Source organism: Schistocerca serialis, chromosome 1 (assembly GCF_023864345.2).
Source record: "Schistocerca serialis cubense isolate TAMUIC-IGC-003099 chromosome 1, iqSchSeri2.2, whole genome shotgun sequence".
Classification (NCBI taxonomy): Eukaryota; Metazoa; Arthropoda; class Insecta; order Orthoptera; family Acrididae; genus Schistocerca; species Schistocerca serialis.
The window spans coordinates 878,482,160-878,506,175 of record NC_064638.1 but is presented as its reverse complement, the minus strand read 5'-3'; the positions used below and the strand labels follow the sequence as shown (position 1 = coordinate 878,506,175).

General features: G+C 38.5%; 1 protein-coding gene across 1 annotated transcript in view; it reads left to right on the top strand.

Annotated features, from left to right (window-relative positions):
• The window catches only part of LOC126443572 (uncharacterized), a 106,175-nt gene extending 88,471 nt beyond the window's left edge, over positions 1 to 17,704 (top strand). Inside the window, exons 15-16 of the mRNA XM_050090958.1 lie at positions 16,200 to 16,286; positions 16,642 to 17,704. Coding sequence (XP_049946915.1) covers positions 16,200 to 16,286; positions 16,642 to 16,803 — 249 coding nt within the window. The 3' untranslated portion in view covers positions 16,804 to 17,704. The remainder of the gene's footprint in view (positions 1 to 16,199; positions 16,287 to 16,641) is intronic.
• The last annotated feature ends 6,312 nt before the right edge of the window (positions 17,705 to 24,016 follow it).

The window sequence follows — 24,016 nt, the reverse complement described above, 5'->3', positions numbered from 1 at the left end:
GGTTAGTTATGAAACCTGAACGTCGACTACCCGAGGTGATGGATCGGCCGCCAGGCAGCCCGTGACAGAGCACTTCATCACTGGCCTCCAAGAAGCCCTGATCTTACCCACTGCGATTTTTTCTTATGGGGGTACGTTAAGGATATGGTGTTTCGGCCACCTCTCCCAGCCACCATTGATGATTTGAAACGAGAAATAACAGCAGCTATCCAAAGTGTTACGCCTGATATGCTACAGAGAGTGTGGAACGAGTTGGAGTATCGGGTTGATATTGCTCGAGTGTCTGGAGGGGGCCATATTGAACATCTCTGAACTTGTTTTTGAGTGAAAAAACCTTTATAAATACTCTTTGTAATGATGTATAACAGAAGGTTATATTATGTTTCTTTCATTAAATACACATTTTTAAAGTTGTGGTATTCTTTTTGAATCACCCTGTATATCTTTCTGCTTTGTTTTAGCTAAACTTCGTACTTTGTTAATCATTGTTGCCGCAACTGCATCATGTTCGCTGATACCAGTTTCGATGTGGACATCCTCAAAGAGGTCAGGTCTATTTGTTGCTATTAGATCAAATATATTTCCATCATGAGTGGGATTCCTAACTATCTATTCTAGGTAGTTTTCAGAGAAGGCATTTTGTAATGTTTCATAGGATGTCTTATCATGCCCACCACTAACAAAACTGTAATTTTCCCAATTAATTGTTCGATGATTAACGGATTACATCAGGAGATGAGTCTGGTTGGCGATAGATGGATCTAATTATCATTTTATGCCCACCCCAATACTGAGTCTTGCCCAAACAGTCTCACATGCAGCTTCAATTTCTGTCTTGCTGGATTTGAGTTTCTTGTCTACTGTTACAAATAAACCATTTCCATTTTTCCCCATTTGCTTATCCTTTCAATACACACTTAAATTTTCCCCAAAAATCTCACTGCTATCAATTACAGGTTTCAACTAGCTTTTTGTACCTAATATTATATGAGCTTCACTGCTTTTCATGAGTGCTTCCAACTTTGTTGTGAATGCTTCAACAATTTACCATTAGGCTTTTAATACTCTCACCTGTGGGAGTCATTTCATTCAGTATTACACTGACACTTCTGGGTTTCCTACGGCTATCATTGTCTGGATTGGACAGAGTGTCACCTAATCTATAAAACCATTGTGTGCACCTCACACACAGTCAGCTACCTGAGAGCAGCCTCTGATGTGTAGTGCACACCTGACTTATTTAGAAAGACCCTATATTTCTCAACCCTATAGCACAAGTCCAGGAAGTCACAGCCTAGTTTGTCACAGAATCTTTGAACTCTTTGGTTCAGTCCTTCCACTTGACTCAGAACCAAAGCACCAAGATCAGTTCTGGGGACAACACTGCATATAGTGAGCTTAATTGAAACAGAGTCTACACATTGCTGCATTTTGTCTCCAAGCTTCCTCTTGTCATTCCTTTTGGTATTTATAACTTACTTCAGAGAATGTATATTAATTATTTTTACATCAACAGACTTCAGCAAAAATAACTATTAAATCCCTTTTTTGTAGCATGAGTTTACTAGGCAGATAAATAAAGTTTACATAAATGTTGATTGAAAGAAATTACATTTGCCTAGCAGTACACTTCTACAACTAATTCACTTTTATGTGTAAAATTCTGGGAGGTACTGCAATATAATTTCGTAATTAGTTGTTGATTATCAAAGCATCCTTGAAAAAGGAAGGGGTGATATACAAACAATGTGATGCTGCAGATTGCCTTAAAGTAACTGAGGAACAAAGTAGTAACAAGGTTTGGCATCCACAACAAACAGCATCACTAAACCAGTGAAGTGACACCCAGATTCCTCTCAGTACTATGGACTGCTTCATTTGTAAACTATTTAGACTAGAATTTTCTTTTATCAAATTTACTGATGGTTGTCATTGCTAGTATTTATTGCACACTAATGAACATCTTCACCCAAATTATGCAACAAACTTTCAGTAGTATGTAAACGGAACATTCCCTCAGAGCAAAAACAAACAGGAGCAAAAATGATCCTATATAGGTGCTGGAAACCAACTGTATTACTAACATACACAATGTATCACAAACAGAATTGCTACAAGCAAATATTTTGCAGTTATTTTGTGAAATACTAATGGTTTTCTGCAATTTAAATAATGGTTGCATGGCAGTATAAATGACTGGGACTCTAAAATATAATAGACAGTAGTCATTTTGCATCCTAAACCCAGTGACGTATATGTCAATGTAATCAGTAATGGCTATAGAATTTATTAAAGGTATTTAAAAAATCAATTTTTCCATCATTCAGAAGTACCATGTGTCCTTAAGGCTGTTCTACGAGTTTTTCACATTATTTTCTCCTGGAAGTTCAATTATTACTTTTATCACTTCCTTCATCTTGCCTAGGTTACAGGTATTGGTTGCTTTTCCTATAAGTTCTTGAATTTAAACTGGCATTTTGCTAATACCATATTATGACCACTACAAATGTCAGCACTTCAGTAACTCTTGCTGTTATTGATTCCTGAATCTTTGTTTTACCAAAATGTAATCAATCTGATATCATCTTTGATCCCTCGGCATCTTCAATATATACCTCTTTTTCCAAGGTTTTTTTTTGTTTTGTTTTAAAGTGTATTGACAGTTATTAACACTCTCAATACTGACCTCCTCAGCACTTGGCTTTGAATTGGCATAATTTTGGGTCTTACTTAAATATCATTGCAATATATGAAAGTGTGATAAGAATATGATTCTTAAAGCATTTAAAATGGAAAAGTAAATAGACAAATTAGTTTATTTCAGAATGTACAATTCAAACTGGCAATATAATTAGAACAAGAAACACATGAAAAGCCTGAAAAAAAAATTTGCATGCTCTCCCCCTAGAGTGGTACAGTTATGTTCCTCTCTGCAGTTACAAAAATAGGAATGTTTAAAAAGTAGATATAGGTAACTGAGAATATTTCATGTGGTTCAAATATTATTACATACCAGCATGTCAATTTGTTTCACCTTTGATGTGTTGAATCATTCAGTCATCAAAGATGTGAGTAAAATAATCATACTCCTCAGCTGCACCTGAAAACTGAGAGGCTATACCAACACTCTCAATCTTGCTCACCGTCCTTAGGGATATGCACACAACTAGATACTATAGATGATGACTGATGGTCTGTACCATTATCAGAATAGAGCAAGAGCACTTAGATCAATATTCAGAAGTCACAAATGGAAATAAAGACATGTATATCACTCACAATACAAAATACGAGAATGAGCTACTTGCTTCACAGATGACTGAAACCCTTGTGTGAGTGATTCATCATATGTATTTTTGCCTGGAAAGTATGAGTCTTCTCTATCAGTATCTTCTATTTCTGATCCTGGTGCTCCATATAAAATATCGAAAATATCCAAATTTCTTGTTAGCTTCCTTCATGGCATTTCTGTCTTTGTAAACATCCATGAAAGAACTACAAATGAAGTGCTCCTTGTACTTCTCTCAATCACCACTAGGTTGACAGAGCCTGTAAGTTCAGCCTCTGACAACAGAACAAGAAACTACCTCTATAACAAGTGCTGAAACAGCTTCCATTCTCCACTAAATGACCTTGAGGCAGATGGTAGATTCTCAGTCATACTTGATATGGGCGCCATTGGGAATGTGAGGGTGGGCCCTCCTGTGTTGCATACAGGCACCATGCTGGAAGTGTTAACCTATGCCCAACAAAGAAGTCTATTAATTTTACTCTCCTCTCATCTTACTTGCTGAGACTGTACACTCTTGTTATTTTCTGTTCCCTTCCTTTGCTGATGATCGCAGTCTAATCTGCCATTATGATTAAATTCTCATCCTCTTTGACATATTTTAAGAGTTTCTTATCATCATACAATTCAGTTTCACTGTGATTTAAATCTACAATTACGGTGTACGTATGAATTATTGAAGTATCTATTGGATATCCACTGACTTTCACAATCGGTATTCTTTCTGCTTGCTGTAGATAAACTTTTTCTCTGTTACCAGTTTCCCTACTCATTAACAATTGTTACTCCTGCTCTGCTGTTATCTGTTCTAGTATAAATGATCCTACCATCCTTGTTCCAAAAATGCATGCCTCCTGGAACTGCATCTCACTGCTTTCTAAAATACCTGTGTACTTTCCATTTCTGTCTCTCTCCTCTCAATCACCACATGGAGGTTTGATGGAGTATTTTAACTGAGACAAAGCCATCATGACACTTCTATCGCAGGGCTGCATGTACCAGGGAAATACAATGGGGTGGTTTCTCCATTACCTTCAATACTGCAATACTGTCTCTGTTTAAAGTCATCCTGACCATGCATGCAGTTAGTTGCTGTACCTCCTCCCTGATTTCCTTCAACCTTGACTATTGGAGTAATTGCTGACTTATTCCACATGAAGCTTCTCATTGTAACAATATCAATAGAGAAAGTTGGTGCTTCCAGTGTGTGAAATATATTGGTGTTCACTTTGACTCCTTCATTATTCCCACTGATTTATCCTGGTTTATGAGGGTAGTAGTCTAGCCTCCCTAGTGAGGTAAGATTGGCAGGTTTTCCTTCAATACAGCATCTTAAAATAGGCATAAAAGAAATAAATGAAAGCTAGTAACTGTGGAAATTTAGATAAAAAGCTATACTCTCTGACTACAAAACCTGAAGTAAGCCTACAAAGGCAATGAAGATATAATTGGCTGACCTGAGCATTTGACACCAAGTAAATCTTTTTGAAGTGCTGCAGTTAAATAAAACTGGTAATCGTGTACAAGATTCAATAAGCAAAATGTAATTGAAACGGAACATGGAACCAACAAGATTATACTAGTGGTATCATCTGTAGTCAGATGGTTTGAGATTAGCGTAATGAGGAAAATGGAATGTCGGAAACAAAGGTATATAGTTATAGTTAAGCAAACAACACTCAGATACAAGGAATGTTATCAACAGCTACATGTTTTGGGAGCTGTGCTCTCATCATCTGCCTGTTTATTTTTAACTCTTCATGCATAAATGCTTAAAAATGCATAAAAACAGTTGTAAAATGAAACAGAAGTAATCAGAGTTGAATCCCATGTTTTTCTTTAAAATTGGCGGCATTGTCTCTCTGTTTTGCTTCCTCATATTACTGCCCTTTTGCCAAAGTGTTCCTTTTTTGTAACAGTACCTGACTGTATCGGCGTAGTATCATACCAGTTGCCTTCCAGTACACTGGCTTGTTCTGCAAACATCAGGCACACAGTGCCACTGACTGCATTAAGCCACCAACCATTCTTCTCTATTCCAGAAATGACACAGGGGACATCTGTAAAAACAGCTTATGTATACCATATTACCTCTAAATTCAAAAAAGATCCATGAACCTGTTGAAGAATCTGTTACCACTCTCCCATTTTTGCATTGAGCACATTACCAGACCTATCCTGGTGAACTTATATTTCTAGTTCTTCAAGTAGGTTAACTTTCCTTCCTTTCTTCACTATTTGTGCCACTTTTAAATCCTCCTCAGAATCTTTTAGTAGGTGACATATCTCTCATATGTGTAAGTTTGTTAGTTAGTTGGTTTCTTCTTCCGTGGATCATTTTGCAAGACGAATCGTAATGATGTGGAATGAGTCATTTCACATTCACATCACAAATTGATTTGTAAATCTGGCTACATGCTTAACATTTCTATTTTTTACAAATACAGTGCTGGAAAAAAATTACAACACCAAAAAATAATTAATGTAAAGTAATGAAATTATATTGTGACAGTCTTTTTCTTGTACCTATCTGTGACTCAACCTCTCCACTATATGGTGAGTAGCAACTTTCCTTTTCTTAATATTGGTGTGATATTTTAAGAAATGTCATCTTTCAGATGTAGAAACTCAACTATGAACTTTTGTTTATGTCCCACAACTCCACGTTGGTGTTACGATTTTATTCCATCAGTGTATACAGACACGAATTAGTAATTCCTACTCACCGCCTTTTAAAACAGTAATAGAAATTATTGTAAAAAATAGGAGTTGTCAAGAATAAATTTTTCAGCTTGTTTTCAAATTTTATTTAGCTGTCACACATTTCGTCTCTAGGTAGGTGAAAACAATTTTTTTGCAGCATTGTGTGCCCCTTTTTGTGCTAAAGACAACCTTAGTATGGACTGATGAATGACATTTTTCTTTCTGGTATTGTAATTATCTGCATCATTGTTCCTTTTGAAATGTAGTGGATTTTTTACAACAATCTTCATGAGGGAATACGTATACTATGAAGCAATAGTGGAATGCCCAACTCTTTAAGCAGATGTCTACAAGATCATATTGGACAACCACCAGCACATTTTTGAACCCTGAAAACTTTCTTTCTTAAGTATGAGTTAGCCCAGAACATTATTCCTTATGACATTATTGAATGAAAATATGCAGTGATTCTAAATGCAAATGCTGCTGAACTAAGTTGTGTTAGGAGTTCGGAAATGTCCTTTTTCCAGTTTAAATTCTCTTCAGTATGAACACACAAGAATTTTGAAGTTTCAACTGTATTTATTACTTCCTCACCAAGTGTTACACTTATTGTTGTTGTAGTATCCCAAACGTGCAGAACTGAATACGCTGTGTCTCTAAAATTGAGGTTGATACCATTCATAAAAAACCAGTAAATGATATTTTCAAGGACATTATTTACCATTTCTTCTGTTTTTTTATGTGTACTTGAATTGATTGCAGTACTAGTGTCATCTGCAAAAAGAACTAATAATGTATATGACAGCAGATTGTTTACATATATGAGGAACAATAGTGGTCCTAAGACTGAGTCTTGGGGAACCCCATACATGATTTCTCCTGTCACAATAGTGTCCCCAGATTGCATTGACTGAATTACTAAGTACAACTTCCTGCATTATTTTGGTTACATATGACATTATCCATTGTTTGGCTGTACTATCCGTCCCACAAAACTTCAATTTATCTAGGAGAATGCTGTAATTCACCCCTTCAAATGCCTTAGTTAGTTTACAGAAAATACTAATCTGCCCATTTAATTATTTAATGCTTGTGAAATTTGGTGAGGGATCGCGGAAATGCGTTCTCAGGAGAGCAACTCTTCTGAAACCCGAACTGTGATTTCCTGAGGATATTATTGTTGCTAAGGTGAGATACTATTCTAAAATACATCACATTCTCAAATATTTTGGAAAATGATGTCAGCAGTGAAACAGATCAGTAGTTATTGACATCTCTCTTACCATATTTCTTAAACAGGGTTTCAACAATGTCTCTCTGGCAAACTGCCTTGAGTTAGTGAAGCATTACATATTTCATATAAGACTGGGATTATCATGTGGGAATAAATTTTGGTACTTTATTGGAAACACCATCAAAACCAGATGAGCTTTTATTTTCAAGTGAATGTGTAATTTTCTTAATTTCAAAAGGAGAAGTGGGTGATATATTCAAGTGATTAAATTTCATGAGAGTTATGATTGCCAAATATTGCTTGATTTTTCTCTTGAAGTCTTTGTTTTCTACTGTATTTAAGAAATGATTAGTAAATATATTTTCTACCTGTGACTCATCATTTATAACCATTCCATTCAGTTCAATTGTCATTTTTTATTCTGTAGCTGGTTGTCCTGTCTCTCATTTCACTACCTTCCATAAAGCCTTAAGTGTTTGGCTCCAACAAATTTCCCAGATGTGCCCAATGTGAAAGAGTCTTTGTGCTTTTTATACCTGTCTTGTACAAGGTGATCCAAAATTTGTGCATTCGGATGCCACAGCATTATTCCTTGCACACTGGCAGTACAAAAATGCCTGTAACAAACTTCTGTTTGGTGCATATTTTTGGTAGAAAATGGACAACAAAGAAAGGCAGTCTGTCAACAACTGTTTTAAAGTACTGTCTACCTGAACTGTACAGTTAATGAAGTAGGTAGAGTTTCACATGAAAATACTCGAGGTCAGTACCAATTATAGTGCATTTTTTTTATTTTTAAACAATGGAAAATCTGGGATGGAATACTGACAGTATTATCAAAAGGATAGATTGCTACTCACCATATAGAGAAGATATTAAGTCACAGACAGGTAAAACAAAAAGATTGCTGTACATGTGAGCTTTCGGGCAAAAGGACTTGTGCTAAAGTAGAAAATACACACACATTCACAACTCACACACATATTACCCCTGTCTCTGGCCACTGAGGCCAGACTAATGGCTTCTCTTGCCAGAGACAGTGGCCATGTTTATATGAGTTGTGCTTACAAGAATGTGTGTGTGTTTTTTTATTGTATTAGAAGTTCTTCGGCTGGAAGCTCACATGTAGAGCAGTCCTTTTGTTGTGTCTGTCTGTGACTCAACGACTACTCTACATAGTGGGTAGCAGTCTATCCTTTTCATAACATTATTTTTTCATTTTCTTTCAATCCCGCGTCCGGCCATCCTGATTTAGGTTTTCGGTGATTTCCCTAGATCACTTCAGGCAAATGCCGGGATGGTTCCTTTGAAAGGGCACGGGCGGTTTCCTTCCCCATCCTTCCATAACCCGAGCTTGTGCTCCGTCTCTAATGACCTCGTTGTCGACGGGACGTTAAACACTAATCTCCTCCTCCTCCTCCTCCTTCATTTTCTACTTTTAGGCTGTGTTGTGGCATCTTGACTTAATTGTCATACAGAAATTATAGCACATCTTGTATAAACATGTACAGTTACTGAATGCTAACATATAAATGAAATTACAATCATTCTTATCGTTCCCCTTTTAGACATATTTTGTCTCGTATACTCCATTCTCCTCTATGCCCCTCCATGCTTTTTGCCTTATTGTCAGTGCTGATGCCCCTTTTGTCAGTTAAACTTCTTACCCCAGAGCAAAAACAGGAAAAAAGGATTCCACCATTCTCTTTCTTCACCTATACCTGTATCTTTTATCTTAGGTACTTCCCATGAAAACCACATAGTCACATTCTTTAATATAACTTCATCAACTACTTTCAAACCCAGTTTGCAGCACACCTTCCAGCAATGGTGATATTGATAAGTACCAGGTACCAAGCTTACCACTTTTATGTCCATCATATTCGTTTAAGGTGTTAAATCAGCAGTACGTCTAACAAACCCCTTCACAAGTATTTACCAAACTCAGTAATGTTTATTGTACTTTACCAATGGATGTAGAAGAACTGTTACCATGCTTCTATGCTGTTCTTGTAACTGTGAAGTCCAGAGAGGCACTTTAAGCATCTGCACTGAAGACTGTTTTGTGAAAAACATGCTGTCATTGGCAGTTTATTCAAAATATTTCAATCAGGTGCTCTTGCTGAAAGTAGCATATTAATGTGACCACTGTGATTAGTTTTGTAGTTATTTCTGTCCTTTGACAAATTACACTCCTGGAAATGGAAAAAAGAACACATTGACACCGGTGTGTCAGACCCACCATACTTGCTCCGGACACTGCGAGAGGGCTGTACAAGCAATGATCACACGCACGGCACAGCGGACACACCAGGAACCGCAGTGTTGGCCGTCGAATGGCACTAGCTGCCCAGCATTTGTGCACCGCCGCCGTCAGTGTCAGCCAGTTTGCCGTGGCATACGGAGCTCCATCGCAGTCTTTAACACTGGTAGCATGCCGCGACAGCGTGGACGTGAACCATATGTGCAGTTGACGGATTTTGAGCGAGGGCGTATAGTGGGCATGCGGGAGGCCGGATGGACATACCGCCGAATTGCTCAACACGTGGGGCGTGAGGTCTCCACAGTACATCGATGTTGTCGCCAGTGGTCGGCGGAAGGTGCACGTGCCCATCGACCTGGGACCGGACCGCAGCGACGCACGGATGCACGCCAAGACCGTAGGATCCTACGCAATGCCGTAGGGGACCGCACCGCCACTTCCCAGCAAATTAGGGACACTGTTGCTCCTAGGGTATCGGCGAGGACCATTCGCAACTGTCTCCATGAAGCTGGGCTACGGTCCCGCACACCGTTAGGCCGTCTTCCGCTCACGCCCCAACATCGTGCAGCCCGCCTCCAGTGGTGTCGCGACAGGCGTGAATGGAGGGACGAATGGAGACGTGTCGTCTTCAGCGATGAGAGTCGCTTTTGCCTTGGTGTCAATGATGGTCGTATGCGTGTTTGGCGCCGTGCAGGTGAGCGCCACAATCAGGACTGCATACGACCGAGGCACACAGGGCCAACACCCGGCATCATGGTGTGGGGAGCGATCTCCTACACTGGCCGTACACCACTGGTGATCATCGAGGGGACACTGAATAGTGCACGGTACATCCAAACCGTCATCGAACCCATCGTTCTACCATTCCTACACCGGCAAGGGAACTTGCTGTTCCAACAGGACAATGCACGTCCGCATGTATCCCGTGCCACCCAACGTGCTCTAGAAGGTGTAAGTCAACTACCCTGGCCAGCAAGATCTCCGGATCTGTTCCCCATTGAGCATGTTTGGGACTGGATGAAGCGTCGTCTCACGTGGTCTGCACGTCCAGCACAAACGCTGGTCCAACTGAGGCGCCAGGTGGAAATGGCATGGCAAGCCGTTCCACAGGACTACATCCAGCATCTCTACGATCGTCTCCATGGGAGAATAGCAGCCTGCATTGCTGCGAAAGGTGGATATACACTGTACTAGTGCCGACATTGTGCATGCTCTGTTGCCTGTGTCTATGTGCCTGTGGTTCTGTCAGTGTGATCATGTGATGTATCTGACCCCAGGAATGTGTCAATAAAGTTTCCCCTTCCTGGGACAATGAATTCATGGTGTTCTTATTTCAATTTCCAGGAGTGTATTTTTAATTGATTACTACTCTTCATGAATATTTTGACATATCTTACCAATAATTGTTATTTACAATGTTAAAAAAAAGTTGCAATAATAGAATATGTATCATTTAATAAACAGCATATGCTAAAGCATATTAAAATGTGAAAATAAAAGTTACACCTAGACCCGGAACTGAACTCTTGAACTCAAGTATGCTAATCCAAAATTCTATCCAGTGCTCTAACTATGCAGTGCAGATATACAGTACTGAATAACCACTCGTGTGATACGTGGATTGACATATTTTTTTGTACTGAAAATACGTATGGGATGAAAGTTTCTTCAAGGCATTTTTGAAATGTTAGAATGCAAGAAATTGCGCTGTGGTGTCCCTCACATTGTATTATGGAGAGTATATTTTGCATACTCTTGCTTGTTGTTCTAGTTTACGTTTCGCATTCCCTACCATATGTCTTAAATTATATCTAAGTTTTTCACTTTGAATTCCAATTGGACATTGTATGGTTTAAATGTATTTGCCAATTTCTCAGAGATTTTTCCAAAATACAGCACAGTAATGATCTTCTTATTAGCCTTAGCTATTTCCTCTTCCTCTTGTGGATAAGGCAGTTCATCATACGTAAATCAAATTAGTTATTCATTGCTGGTTGCTTAGTAATGTTTTAACTCATTCAGTCTATCCACTGCACCCATTCGCGATCTCCTCCCTTTGTTCACTAAAATCTGAGCACAGCTCCTTCGTGTGGGTAACATGAGTCATTAAGAACCACAACATTTGCTGCTGTTTGCTTTCTTTTTTAAAAGCATGCAGTTTGTCTTGTCTCATTACCTCAGTGTGTAAAAACTGAGTATGATTATTGCATTTGAGCTCTACAGTGAAGTTAATTTTTTCATGGAACCCATTAAATTTACTGATTATTTGATTGATGTCCTCCTTAGTTGTTTCTATGAGTAATGTGTTCTCAACATAGTGTTTGTAATATACTACCTTTTCCATTAAAGGACAGTCAAATTTTAAAACATTCTCTTCAAAATTGCAGGTAGAGAAAACAAAAAAATGGCTTCTCGTATAACCATCATCACCACCAAAAAATGTAAATATGATTCCCAAAATAATGTTGTTGACTTTGTTGGAAGGATGCAAGTAATGCCATGGATTCCTTTGGAAAGCAAAGACCTCAGCACATTTCTCTGTTCCAGTTATAACTGCTGTTGTTCAATCTGATTTCTACAGTTTACTTGACAGAATTCCCTTATTTTGATGCATGGAACAAAATATTTCTCTTGTCAGACATAGTTCTCTGCTTCTTTGTGAGTCTGTGTTTGTTGAATGGTCATTTATTCAGACCTTGCTATTTAATGTGCTGTAGAATTTTCTGAAATTGTACATATGGACTGACCAATTTGATTGCCAGCACATTTGTAAAAAATGTTATAAATCTCAAAGCTCTAAGATTGTCTTACTGAACATAGCATATCCTCTTTGACTTACATGGTTGGTAAATAAGCTTATCTGCCCAGAACCCTGTTTAAGTTACTCAGTGTAGTTCTGCAGAAAGGAAGGAGTGCTATATCATGTGCTGTGATGATCTATGTGTTTTCATTTTTTAAAGAGTGCTCTATTAATGTTGTATTTACTACAGCTGTTCTTTGATAGCACATTCTTCAGTCATCCAATGACTGAATAAAGGTGGTTCTTAGAGAACGTCATTATAGCCCTATTCTCTGACACTTAGGGAGGTGGTGCAGTGGTTAGTACACTAGACTTGGGTTGGGGAGGATGACGATTCACATCCGCATCTGACCATCTTGGTATAGGTTTTCTGTGGTTTCCATAAATTTCTCTAGGAAAACGTTGGGATGATTCCTTTAAAAAGCAAGGCTTTTTTCCTACACCATCCCTGAGACAGTCCAAGCTTATTGTGTGTCTCAAATAACCTCTATGTCGAAGGGACATTAAGCCTTAATCTTCCTTCCTCCCTATTGACTCTCTTTTGAGATATATGTCAGTGTGGACCTGATTGTGGTACACAGATCTGCACTATAACTTGGCGCAGCAAGTAAACCAAGAAAATTTTGCTGTAGAATGTTACAGTTAACTACTAGGTTACCAATACAGGTGTGTGCCACAGTTTATGGAGACTCCAATGGGCAGTAGGTTACAGGTGGCTAGTATTAAATGTATTTGTTAAGATATTTATTGAGTTTATAGAATATAAATTGGACGCTATGGAGATATGTGCAACGTAGTTTAACAGTGTGTATTATGATGGAAAGGGGGGGGGGGGGGGGGAGTAGCGAGTATAGTGGCTCGTGTTGGAGACACAGTAGAGGCCGGATATTACAAGGGCAACACATTTTTTTGTGAAAGCAAGTTGGATTTATCCAGGATTCCAATACATTATATTATTTCCCCCTATTTTGGCTATAAAATCCTGTTTCTTAACATAATATTTGTTCAGTGCAATGAATTATGCCACCTTATTGGGAGAGAATGTATGCTCTTGTGGTATACTCTGCTGGGTAACACTGGAGCAAACATCTTGCTGCATCAATAACCTCCCCATCAACCACATTCTGCTTCCCACAGAATGCATCCTTCACTGGGCCAAACAGATGGAAGTCAGATGTGAGATCTGGGATGTAGGATGAATGAGGAAGAACAGTCCAGTAAAGTTTTGTGAGCTGCTCTTGGGTGTGCAGTCTTGTGTGAGGCCTTGTGTTATTGTGGAGAAGAAGTAGTTCATTTGCATTTTCATGGTGATGTGTAGTACTCATTTCTTCAATTTCCTAGGCGGTAGCACAATACACTTCATGGTTGATTGTTGCATCAAGAGTGAAGGCATCAAACAGAATAACCCCTTCAGAGTCCCAGAAGACTGGCACCATGACTTGACCCGTTTAGGTTGCAGCTTTGACCTTTTTCTTTGCAAGAACAGTGGTATGGCACCACTCTGTGGATTCCTGCTTTGTTTCCGGTTCAAAGTGATGAACTCATGTTTCATTTCCTGTGATGATATTTGACAAAAAATTCTCACAAGCAACCTCAAAATGCATAGGAAGTTCGTCACAGATGGTCCTTCAGTGCTCTTCATGGTTTTCTGGTAGGCAGCAAGGAACCTTGTGCACACACACCTGGTGAACTGTTGTGTGTCTGTAAATTACCTAGAAGGAGAGTTTCTGCAAATTCCAACATTGCAGAATTCACAGCTGTGTGCAGTTGACAGGCACGTAGGAGATTGAACAGCTTTGTGAGACCTTGTTGCTGTTCACTGTCAGATCTGTGTAGTCTTTTTGGTAGCACCTATGAATATCTGTGATGCTCTTGTTTTCCATCAAAAGAATCTCAATGACAGTTTTCTGTTTGGAACACACCTCAGTTGCAGACATAATTTTGAAGGCTATTTATAGTGCTGTCACAACTGGAACTCTATGAAGGTCTTATGGGCTGAAGCAGGAATATTCCACACTGTCCCACAACAAATTCTACATTTTTCCAAACAAAATTGGCTGAGAAAAAAAAAATGTGTTTCATTACTTATTGAATGGCCCTCATACACAATCGCTCTGCATACACATAGTTAAAAGACTCACAATACAGCAAGTTTTTTCCATTTGAGTAAATTCATTATGGAACCAGTATTAAAATTACAGATGACACCTTTACGTTAGAGTGGGGCTCATTCTTTTTCTCATGATCATGATCAAAACTTCTTTTTCATCTACCTGGGATTACTCAGTTCTGTTACAGCATATTAAACCTCTTAAAATATTATGAGTTCAGGGTGACTAGAAAACAACTAAAAAGTTATTTCTGTGGTGCATAGTGTGAAAATTGTCGCATCATTGACATACAGACCCTCGAGCTCAGGCTTTGAAATTACAAACAGATAACATAAAAGGAAGAAGGAATGATTTGCCAGAAAGAATTAATTTCATCTCTCTCTCTCTCTCTCTCTCTCTCTCTCTCTCTCTCTCACACACACACACACACACACACACACACACACACACATGCAAACCAAGCGGGTGCACCAATTTTCTCAACACAAATGGACATGCACTGTACTTTGTACTCATGTAAAGAATAGTTGTCTTTTTTACCAAGGTAAACATGTATGAGCAACAACACAGTTTAATCTTAGTTTAACTAAATGACAATAAAATAAACTTATACGAGGGCTATCCACAAAGTACATTACGTTTTTGAATTAAAAATAAATAAAGTATTGGAAATTTTTTTATTATATACAGTTGAAAGCCACACTTAAATACTACTTTTCTACATAGTTGCCATTTAAATTAAGGCACTTATCGTAGCGATGGACGAGCTTGGAAATTGCTTCGTCATAAAATTTGGCTGCCTGCGCCTTCAACCACGTAATGACTGTCTTTTGGGACAGAAAAGGTGTGCTTTTTGTGGATTTCCTGGAAAGAGGTACTACAATAAACTCTCAAAGGCATTACCAAACTCTGCACAACCTCAGAAGAGCAATACAAAAGAAGTGCAGGGGAAAGTTGGGCTCAAAGATCTTGCTGATTCACGACAACGCCCGGGCCCATACGGCAAATGCCACTCGTGAAGTTCTCGAATCTTTTAAGTGGTAGTTGTTTCCTCATCCGCCGTACAGTCCCGACCTGGCACCGAGTGACTTCCACTTATTCCCAGCAATGAAGAAGTGGTTGGCTATGCAGCGTTTTGATGACGACGCACAGCTTCAAGAAGAGGTAACCACGTGGTTGAAGGCGCAGGCGGCCGAATTTTACGACGAAGGAATTTCCAAGCTCGTCCATCGCTATGATAAGAGCCTTAATTTAAATGGCAACTATGTAGAAAAGTAGTATTTAAGTGTGGCTTTCATCTGCATATAAAAAAAATTCCAGTACTTTATTTATTTTTAATTCCAAAATGTAATGTACTTTGTGGATAGCCCTCGTATTATACGAGCTAAATCAGTGTTTACTAAACAATAGTAAAATTAATTTTCATTATATCACATACTGTGTTACCCGATAGTAATGAGCCCATCTCATAGACAACTGCCTCATTGTGGGACCTTGCTGCTAGCTCTGATGCTGGGTCATTTTCTCACACGGATCATACATTTTCTCTCACACAGCTGACTTTCTTCATTACTGCTGCTCACTTGGATGTACAAGACAATGTTATTTGTGGTGCATTTAATACATAGGCACGCCTGTTCAAGTGTCAGTTTAGAATAATTTATCCTTGCAAAGATAATCACATTATGCATCCTCATCTGAACTCGGAAAACAACTGAGAGACTGAGACAACAGAATTCCATTTTCTGCCTTACAAGCTGTGGAAAACCTATATTTATGGAATGTTATCTTTACAGATTCCAGACTTGAAACCTGAAAGTCTGACTGGTCTTGCTATGCAGGAAGTACGTCGACAGTATGAAGTTATTGATGGGGCACTTGAGGTAAGCAGTTCAACATTCTTGTGTTCTGCCACTGAATATATGTTGCTCCAACAGCTCACATACTCATAGAACTATGTAATGTATTTGATATGAAATGAAGAATTTGATTGCTCTCAGAAAACGTGGCAATAAATGGTATTGTTTTAGTTTCTGGAGAAATATCAACTATACTGATACATTTTATTCTCAGATAATATCCTCTTTGTAAAACCTCTATTGATCTCTCTCTCTCTCTCTCTCTCTCTCTCTCTCTCTCTCTCTCTCTTTCTCTTTCTTTCTTCTTTCTCTTTCTCTCTTTTGCAGTGTCATATATTTAGATTATATCCTAATACTATATTTATATTATTCTTTACAGACGTTGCAGGGCATCCAAGGCGTAGTGATGCAATGTCCATCATTGGCTAAACTCCAGCAGGACCTGGAAGAAACTAACTTCCACTGTCTCACTACTCTACCACTAGTTGGTGCTGATGTCAATGCTAATGCAGCTGTTTTAGGAAGCAACAGGATAGCATAAAAAGTTAGAGACTGGGGAAACATGACCTTACTTCTTTTACACTAGCAGAAATTTTAAAATTCAGTACTTTTTAATAATTTTAAGTGAATTTTACTGTTTTTCAAGCTACGTGTAGAAATGTGCTATATTTTATATTTCTTATTTTTAGGCTATGTAGTACCTATTGAGAATACTTAAGTATATGTAGGGATACAGATGTAAGTTTTAATGATTTTAGACTGGTTTAAGAATTAAAGTTCATTAATTTGAATGAAATAGTTACAATGTAGCAGATTGCCACAACTAGTGCAAATACTGTAACAGTTTAATGGTTCAAAGTGAAGTGATATAAAAACTGTGCCATGGAAGAAAGCTGCGCATTGTTCGTGCATTGTTGAATATTTACATAGGAGTCTAGGCTACAGCTGTCAAAGAGTACAGTCCTAGTTAACACTGAGAGCAATTGGTGCTTCTGTACAATAGAGTTGTAGGTGCTAAGACAGTCCTGGAAGATTGTTCACTAAAGCTACTTAACCAATTTTTCTAGTTTCTCTCACAACTGTATTTATTTACTAATACAGTGTAAATTGTAAGATGAGGAACGTTTTATATATTTGACCTATATTTTTACATAAACTTTATTTCATATATCTTAAAATTTGTCTTTACTTGTATATGTGTGCTACACAAGTCAGCAGCTCCTGTAAGGTGTCCACCACCTTATGTCTAACAGTAAACTGCACCAACTGTTTTATTTTTTGACATTAACATACATACTATTGCACTTATCTCTTTGTGATGACATTCACACTTAATGCCGAACTTGTCATTTCACATACAAAACTGTTTCCAGTCCTATTTTTGTACAATAAATTTGAGCTAATTTTATTTAATAAACTACAGTTTGCTATGTTTGATGAAATTCAGATTCTTTTTCAACACTTCAAATGTTCATGGATAAGAATTACATAATATTTAAAAAAGTCTTTTTGTTTTACATAAATAGCAGCAAATGCATGTGTAATATGCTTGATGAACTACTGTATGGTACATGTAATTAGGTAAGAAAAGAAAAAGTGCAGTGATGTTCACCAGCATGGTTGTAACTATTGAGACTATTTTAACCACCAATCTGTGTTATGACACGAGAACCAATTCCTTTAGTTAATGTTCTTGTACAAGAATTCCATTTTATTTATGTGTGCATTGTATGTGTTTGATGTTATTTTAGCCATTGAAGTTTTTGTCAGTATGACCATTCTGATAACTTTGTGGTTTGTACTGCCAACAAGTATGTCATCTGCATGTGACCTCCCGTTGCAATTAGGCTACTTTTGTAGATTTTAGGTATAGTAAGGTTGATACAAAGTATGAAGAGACATATCTTCAGTGCTAGACAGTTGTTTCTAGCAAGAAATTATTCAAAGCACAAAGTCACTCCCATAAAGATTTGTGAACAAGAAAATCTTAAATTCAAACACATTATTATTATCAATGCAAATTTAAAAGAAGGAAAATGTTTTTATATTATTCTAGCAAGACAGTGTTTCAACTACCTGTTGCGTAGATAGTATTGACATGTGTCCATCAGGCACTCTCTCTGACATATGCTGGTCAAGGTATAAGACCTGACATGTATGCTTTATTTTACACTCTATATTTTTGTAGGCATTCAGGTTTTGAACTGTTAGCATTGGAGAAAGGAAAAGATAACATCCAATATAGACATAAATTAATCAATCAGAGAAAATTTTTGAGGCAAAGTAAGTTTCAGAATTTGTAAACATTGCTGACAAATCAAATGGGAGCTTTTTTACTGGCAAGAGTTATGTTGTGGGAAAAGTCACTTTCCCACCCTCTACCTTTCCCCTCATCTCAAAGTACAGGGTGACAATTATTGAACTATATGAAAAAATGTTAATTATTTACAAACTGCAGCATGCACACACTTTATTCAAAAAGTAAATGTAACTACAGATACTTGGATTTAGGTTATGACATGTTCAATATGCGTGCCATCAAACGGTTCAAATGGCTCTGAGCACTATGGGACTTAACATCTGAGGTTGTCAGTCCCCTAGAACTTTAGAACTACATAAATCTAACTAACGTAAGGACATCACACACATCCATGCCCAAGGCAGGATTCAAATCTGTGACCATAGCGGTCGCGCAGTTCCAGACTGAAGTGCCTAGAACCGCTCGGTCACAGCGGCCGGCTATGCATGCCATCATTGGTGATGATATGGTGCAGGTGAATAGCAAAATCCTGCGTGATCCATTGAAGTGTCAGAACATTGATGCTGTCAATGACCTGAATGGCTGTTGTCAGCTCTGAAAAGGTTTTAGGTATGTTGCTGTACATCTTGTCTTTACTATATCCCTATTGAAAGGAGTCACATATATTCGGACCCAGAGAATATGGTGGCCAACAGAGGCCCCTGCCAGTGGCATCTGGGTATCCCAGAGCCAGAATTCAGGCCCCAAAGTGTTCTTCTAGGACGCTGAACACTCTCCTGCTTCAACGGGGTCAAGCTCCGTCTTGCAGGAACCACATCTTGCTGAAATCAGGGTCACTTTTGATAATGGGGATGAAATTGTCTTCCAAAACCTACATGTACCACTCGGTACTCACCGTGCCATCAAGGAATATTGCACCAATTATCCCATGACTGGACGTTGCACACCATACAGTCACCCATTGAGGGTGAAAAGACTTCTCGATTGTGAAATGTGAATTCTCAGTCCCCCAGATGCACCAGTTTTGCTTATTGACAAACACAACCAAATGAAAGTGGACTCTGCTGCTAAACCAACCATACAGCACATACTAATTCCCATCATGCATTGTGGCCAACCATGCAATTCGAATGTCCTAATGCAAACTGTTCAGCAGTTATGACAATTTTGTTTCATGTAGGCCAATAATTCTCATCTTGTAGAGTCCTTCCTGGAGTGAGTCAGTGTACATAAGAAAGGGAAGTTTGAGCTTCATGCTTTAGAGAGAGAGAGAGAGAGAGAGAGAGAGAGAGTACTAGCTTCAATGGATAGATTCAGTTTGAAACTTTGGTAGCTTTAAGATGAATCCTTTTTTGAGTTAGAGTGCGAGCGCACGCGCGCGCGCGCGCGCACGCACACACACACACACACACACACACACACACACACACACACACACACACACACACACACACACACACTCTCTCTCTCTCTCTCTCTCTCTCTCTCTCTCTGCTGTATACTGTATAGCTATATTGTGTGGCTGAATATGTTGCATTGGGACTGAAGTTCTGCTGCTTGACTTGGAGAGAAAATTGTTGGGGAGCAGGAGATTGGATTGGGGAAGGGTGACTGACAACTGTTACAGCTGGGAGGGAGGTAGCAGATCTACAGCATAGGAATATGGTAGGGAAAGCCAGCATGTGCGCTATATGAAAACAGCTCAGGCAGCAGTACTGGCACTCATGGGTTTGTGGAGCACCTGAGGATGATGTGGAGAAGTGGCTTGTGAGGAACAGAGAAAGGGGGGATGCAGGCAAGAGTGAAGTTAAGCCGCAGGAGCAGGATGGAGGTGGGTATGGGTCAGGGAGTTAGCAGAGATTGAGGCCAGGTGAACTAAGTGAACAAAACATGTAATGTTCATGATTAAAACACCCGCCACAATTGTACAACTTACAGGGATGTAGCCCCATACACCTGAAGATGGGAGCTGAGACCTGACACCTGACAGTGTAAAAACTTCAGTCAAAAAATAACAGTACAGCTGTAGCAGATATTTTAATCATGAACATTACCTATAATAATTGTGGATGTCTGACAAATAAAAATTTGAAATGTAGAATGAGTTGAAAGAGCATTGTTAAGGAAAACTGGTGTTGGGGGAAGGATCCACGTGGCACAAATTGTGAAGTAGCCATTGGTACATTTTTGGCAGTGTGTTACAAAACTGGGTGAGAAGCTCTGTTCTTGGAGACAGTTTGGTGATGACCATTCATTTCAGTAGACATATAGTTGGTGGTTATATTTACTTGGAAATCTGTGCTGAAATGTACCAGAAGGGTGTATCAGACAGGACTTGCTCCTGGGTCTTCCACAAGGATATGACCTGTGTGGCTAGGATTTGGGAATGGATGGGCCATAAACATGAACCAGGTCACTGCATACATTGGTTGGCCAAAACAGAACCATTTTAGTAGGTATGGGAAGGATCATGAATAGGGTATTCCTTATTTCCAAAAAAATGATAAACAGTCAAAGCTTTGGCTAATGATGTGTTTCAGTTTGGCATGAGACTGGGTGATGATGGGGATGTTTCTTTGCACCTGGTTCTTGTGAGTGATTAGAGGGTTAGGAATAAGTGAGGATACGGTGTGAGAAATCTTTCTGTAGACTAGGTTTGGGGGATAGTGTGTGTCTGTGAAGGCCTCAGTATGACCTTTAGTGTGGTAGGCAAGGGAATTCTTGTCACAGTTGGCTGACTACAGAGGGAGATTTTTTGGTCTGGAAGGAATTACAGCTGTGAAAATGCAGATACTGTTAATAATTAGTGAGCTTCATATGGACAGAAATATCTTTGGAGCCATCAGACAGATGGAAGTCACATTTGCTATTTGGTGAATTGTTGCTTTTACTCTTAAATTGTTTACATTTTCCCAGAACTTTGCATTAGAATATTTAAGTTTAGTTTTGACTCACACATAGGCATAACAAAAAGACTCTCTTCATCTACAATGAACACACGTTAACCCATGCACCACCTCCCCCCCCCCCCCCCCCCTCCCCACACACACACACACACATTCTCAAACGCAACTCACACACACGAATGCAGTCTCAGGAAACTGAAACCACACTGCTCCTTCAGAAAACATATGTCTTATTCACTGAGGTGTATTGCTCACTCAGTCACGTTAATATAGAAGTTTCCATTCCAAAACACAGTGCAGAGAAGGACTAAAAGTGACAGATGGTGGTAATATATAATTTTTTTAAATTCACTGTAACTTCATAATGCAGGATTTGATCCACAGTACTACAATAAATAAAGACAAGTTGTTCTATTTGGATAGGTGTTGTGGTATAGAATGCAACTTGTCCTAAATAAAGATGTCATTCATTGCTATCAGGATTATGTGACCAGTTTATAAAGGTGTATCCACATTTCAGCAAAACCACTGTAAATGAAGTTAAATATATTGTAATGCTAATTGAATTTGACATGAAAATTGTAAAGATTAAAGAGTTTTATATACTAAGACACCAGGAGTTACTTGAGGTACAAAATTAGCACTCCACTGAAGGTTCCACTATACAGGATGAATCAAAATTCACGCACTCGGGTTTCGCAGTGTGACTCCTCACATGTCAGTGATAGAAAAAATGTCTCTCACAAAATTTCGTCCACTGAGTACATCTGGCAGAAAAAGGATGTTAAAGAGTGGCAATCTAGCAACACTGTAACCACCTGTATGGTAACTACCCCAGTCAGCAGAACCCCAGTCAGCAGACTTTAGTCTTCTTGCTGGAGTATGGCCATGACAGCTGAGTGGCTGGCTTCAGTTGTAAGTGCAATCTGAATGTCTGGTATTGGGTGGGCTAGGACACTGCCATCACCAGAGATTCTTAACAGTGGTTGAACACCTTTTGCATTTCTGTGGTCCCCACTATTTTTTGTTTCCCCTCTGTGTGGAGGCCCACCAGGGCATTGGTCAGAGGTTCCTGCACTTCTGCTGCATGAGGTAAATGGTGTTGATAACAGTTGAGAATACCAAGAAACTAGCAAAGATCATACTCAGTTTGTGAGGGAGGCAGCAGGCAATCAAATTATGCTCAGTCTGGAGTTGGTTTGATTCTGTCTACATTGAGGGCATGGCCAAGGAAGTAATTTCATGTTTTTGCAACTGTGATTTATTGTAATTGATGATCCCTTAACAACTAAACTAAATGACAATGATGAAGCAGATAATTCACAAGTTGTAAATACAGAATTTTTAAGAATCATCTTCTAAATGTAGCAGCAAGTATAGGATTAATTGGTTCAATATATTAAAAATGTCATTCCTCAAAACTCACCTGGTCTGAATCATATGTAACAAACAGAATTCATAAAGTTGTGCTGAATATTTCAGACAATGTCAGAAAGGTAGAAAATTTCAGTGACTGGGGAAAAAAGAAAAATTACAAATGTAGTCCCACCAGGTTCAATTTTGTGTCCCCCCTATTTCTTATGTGTGTGTGAATGACCTTCCACTTAACATTCAACAAGCAAATTTGGTACTTTTTGCAGATGATACTAGTGTTATAATAAATAATAAATCCCATTAAAGAGGAAGGAACAGAAGATTTGGTAAGTGGTATTTTTCAAAGAATTGTTAAGTGGTTCTCTGAAAATCATCTCTCCCTAAATTTTGAAAAACAGACTGTCTTCAGTTCTGTACAACAAATCGAGTCATACCAACGACTGATGTGGCACATTAGGAGTCAGTTAATAAGGTAGAATGTTCCAAACTTTCAGGTGAACATATTGCTGAGAAGTTGGACTTGAAGAAGTGCGTATTAAAGCGTCTCAGACAATTAAGTTTAGCAACTTTTGCTGTTCCTACAACTGCTAATCTTGGAAACAAATGTATCAACCTCCTGACCTATTTTGCATATTTCCACTTAATAATGCCACACGGAATAATTTTCTGGAGTGATTCATGACTTAGAAAGAACATACTGATTGCACAGAAGCGAGTAATAAATGTGTGTTGTTCACCCACGGAAGTCATGTAGATATCTCTTCAAGGAACTAGGCATTTTAACTGCAAAATTCCACATAAATAACACATCACAACTTGAGAAGAACAGTGAAGTACATACCTACAACACTTGAGGGGAAAAAAAATGACTTGTATTACTCCCTGTTAAAGCTGTCAGCGACTCAGAAAAGAGTTCAATATGCAGAAACAAAAATTTTTGATCATTTGCCCAATAACATAAAATGTCTGACAGGCAGCAAAGTAAGTTCCAAATCTAATTTAAAATATTTCGGCTGGCAGCTCCTTCTATTCCACTGACCAATGTCTTCTTAAAAGCTAGCAGCCAACCAAAAAATTGAAAAACAAATAAGTGTAGTTGCATGTGTATGTCCAAAAATAATAATGTGTCCTTTAATGTTAACACTAATCATGTATAAATATCCTGTAAATTGACTCGCTCATCATCATTTCTATAAAAGAACCGTTCAAATGAC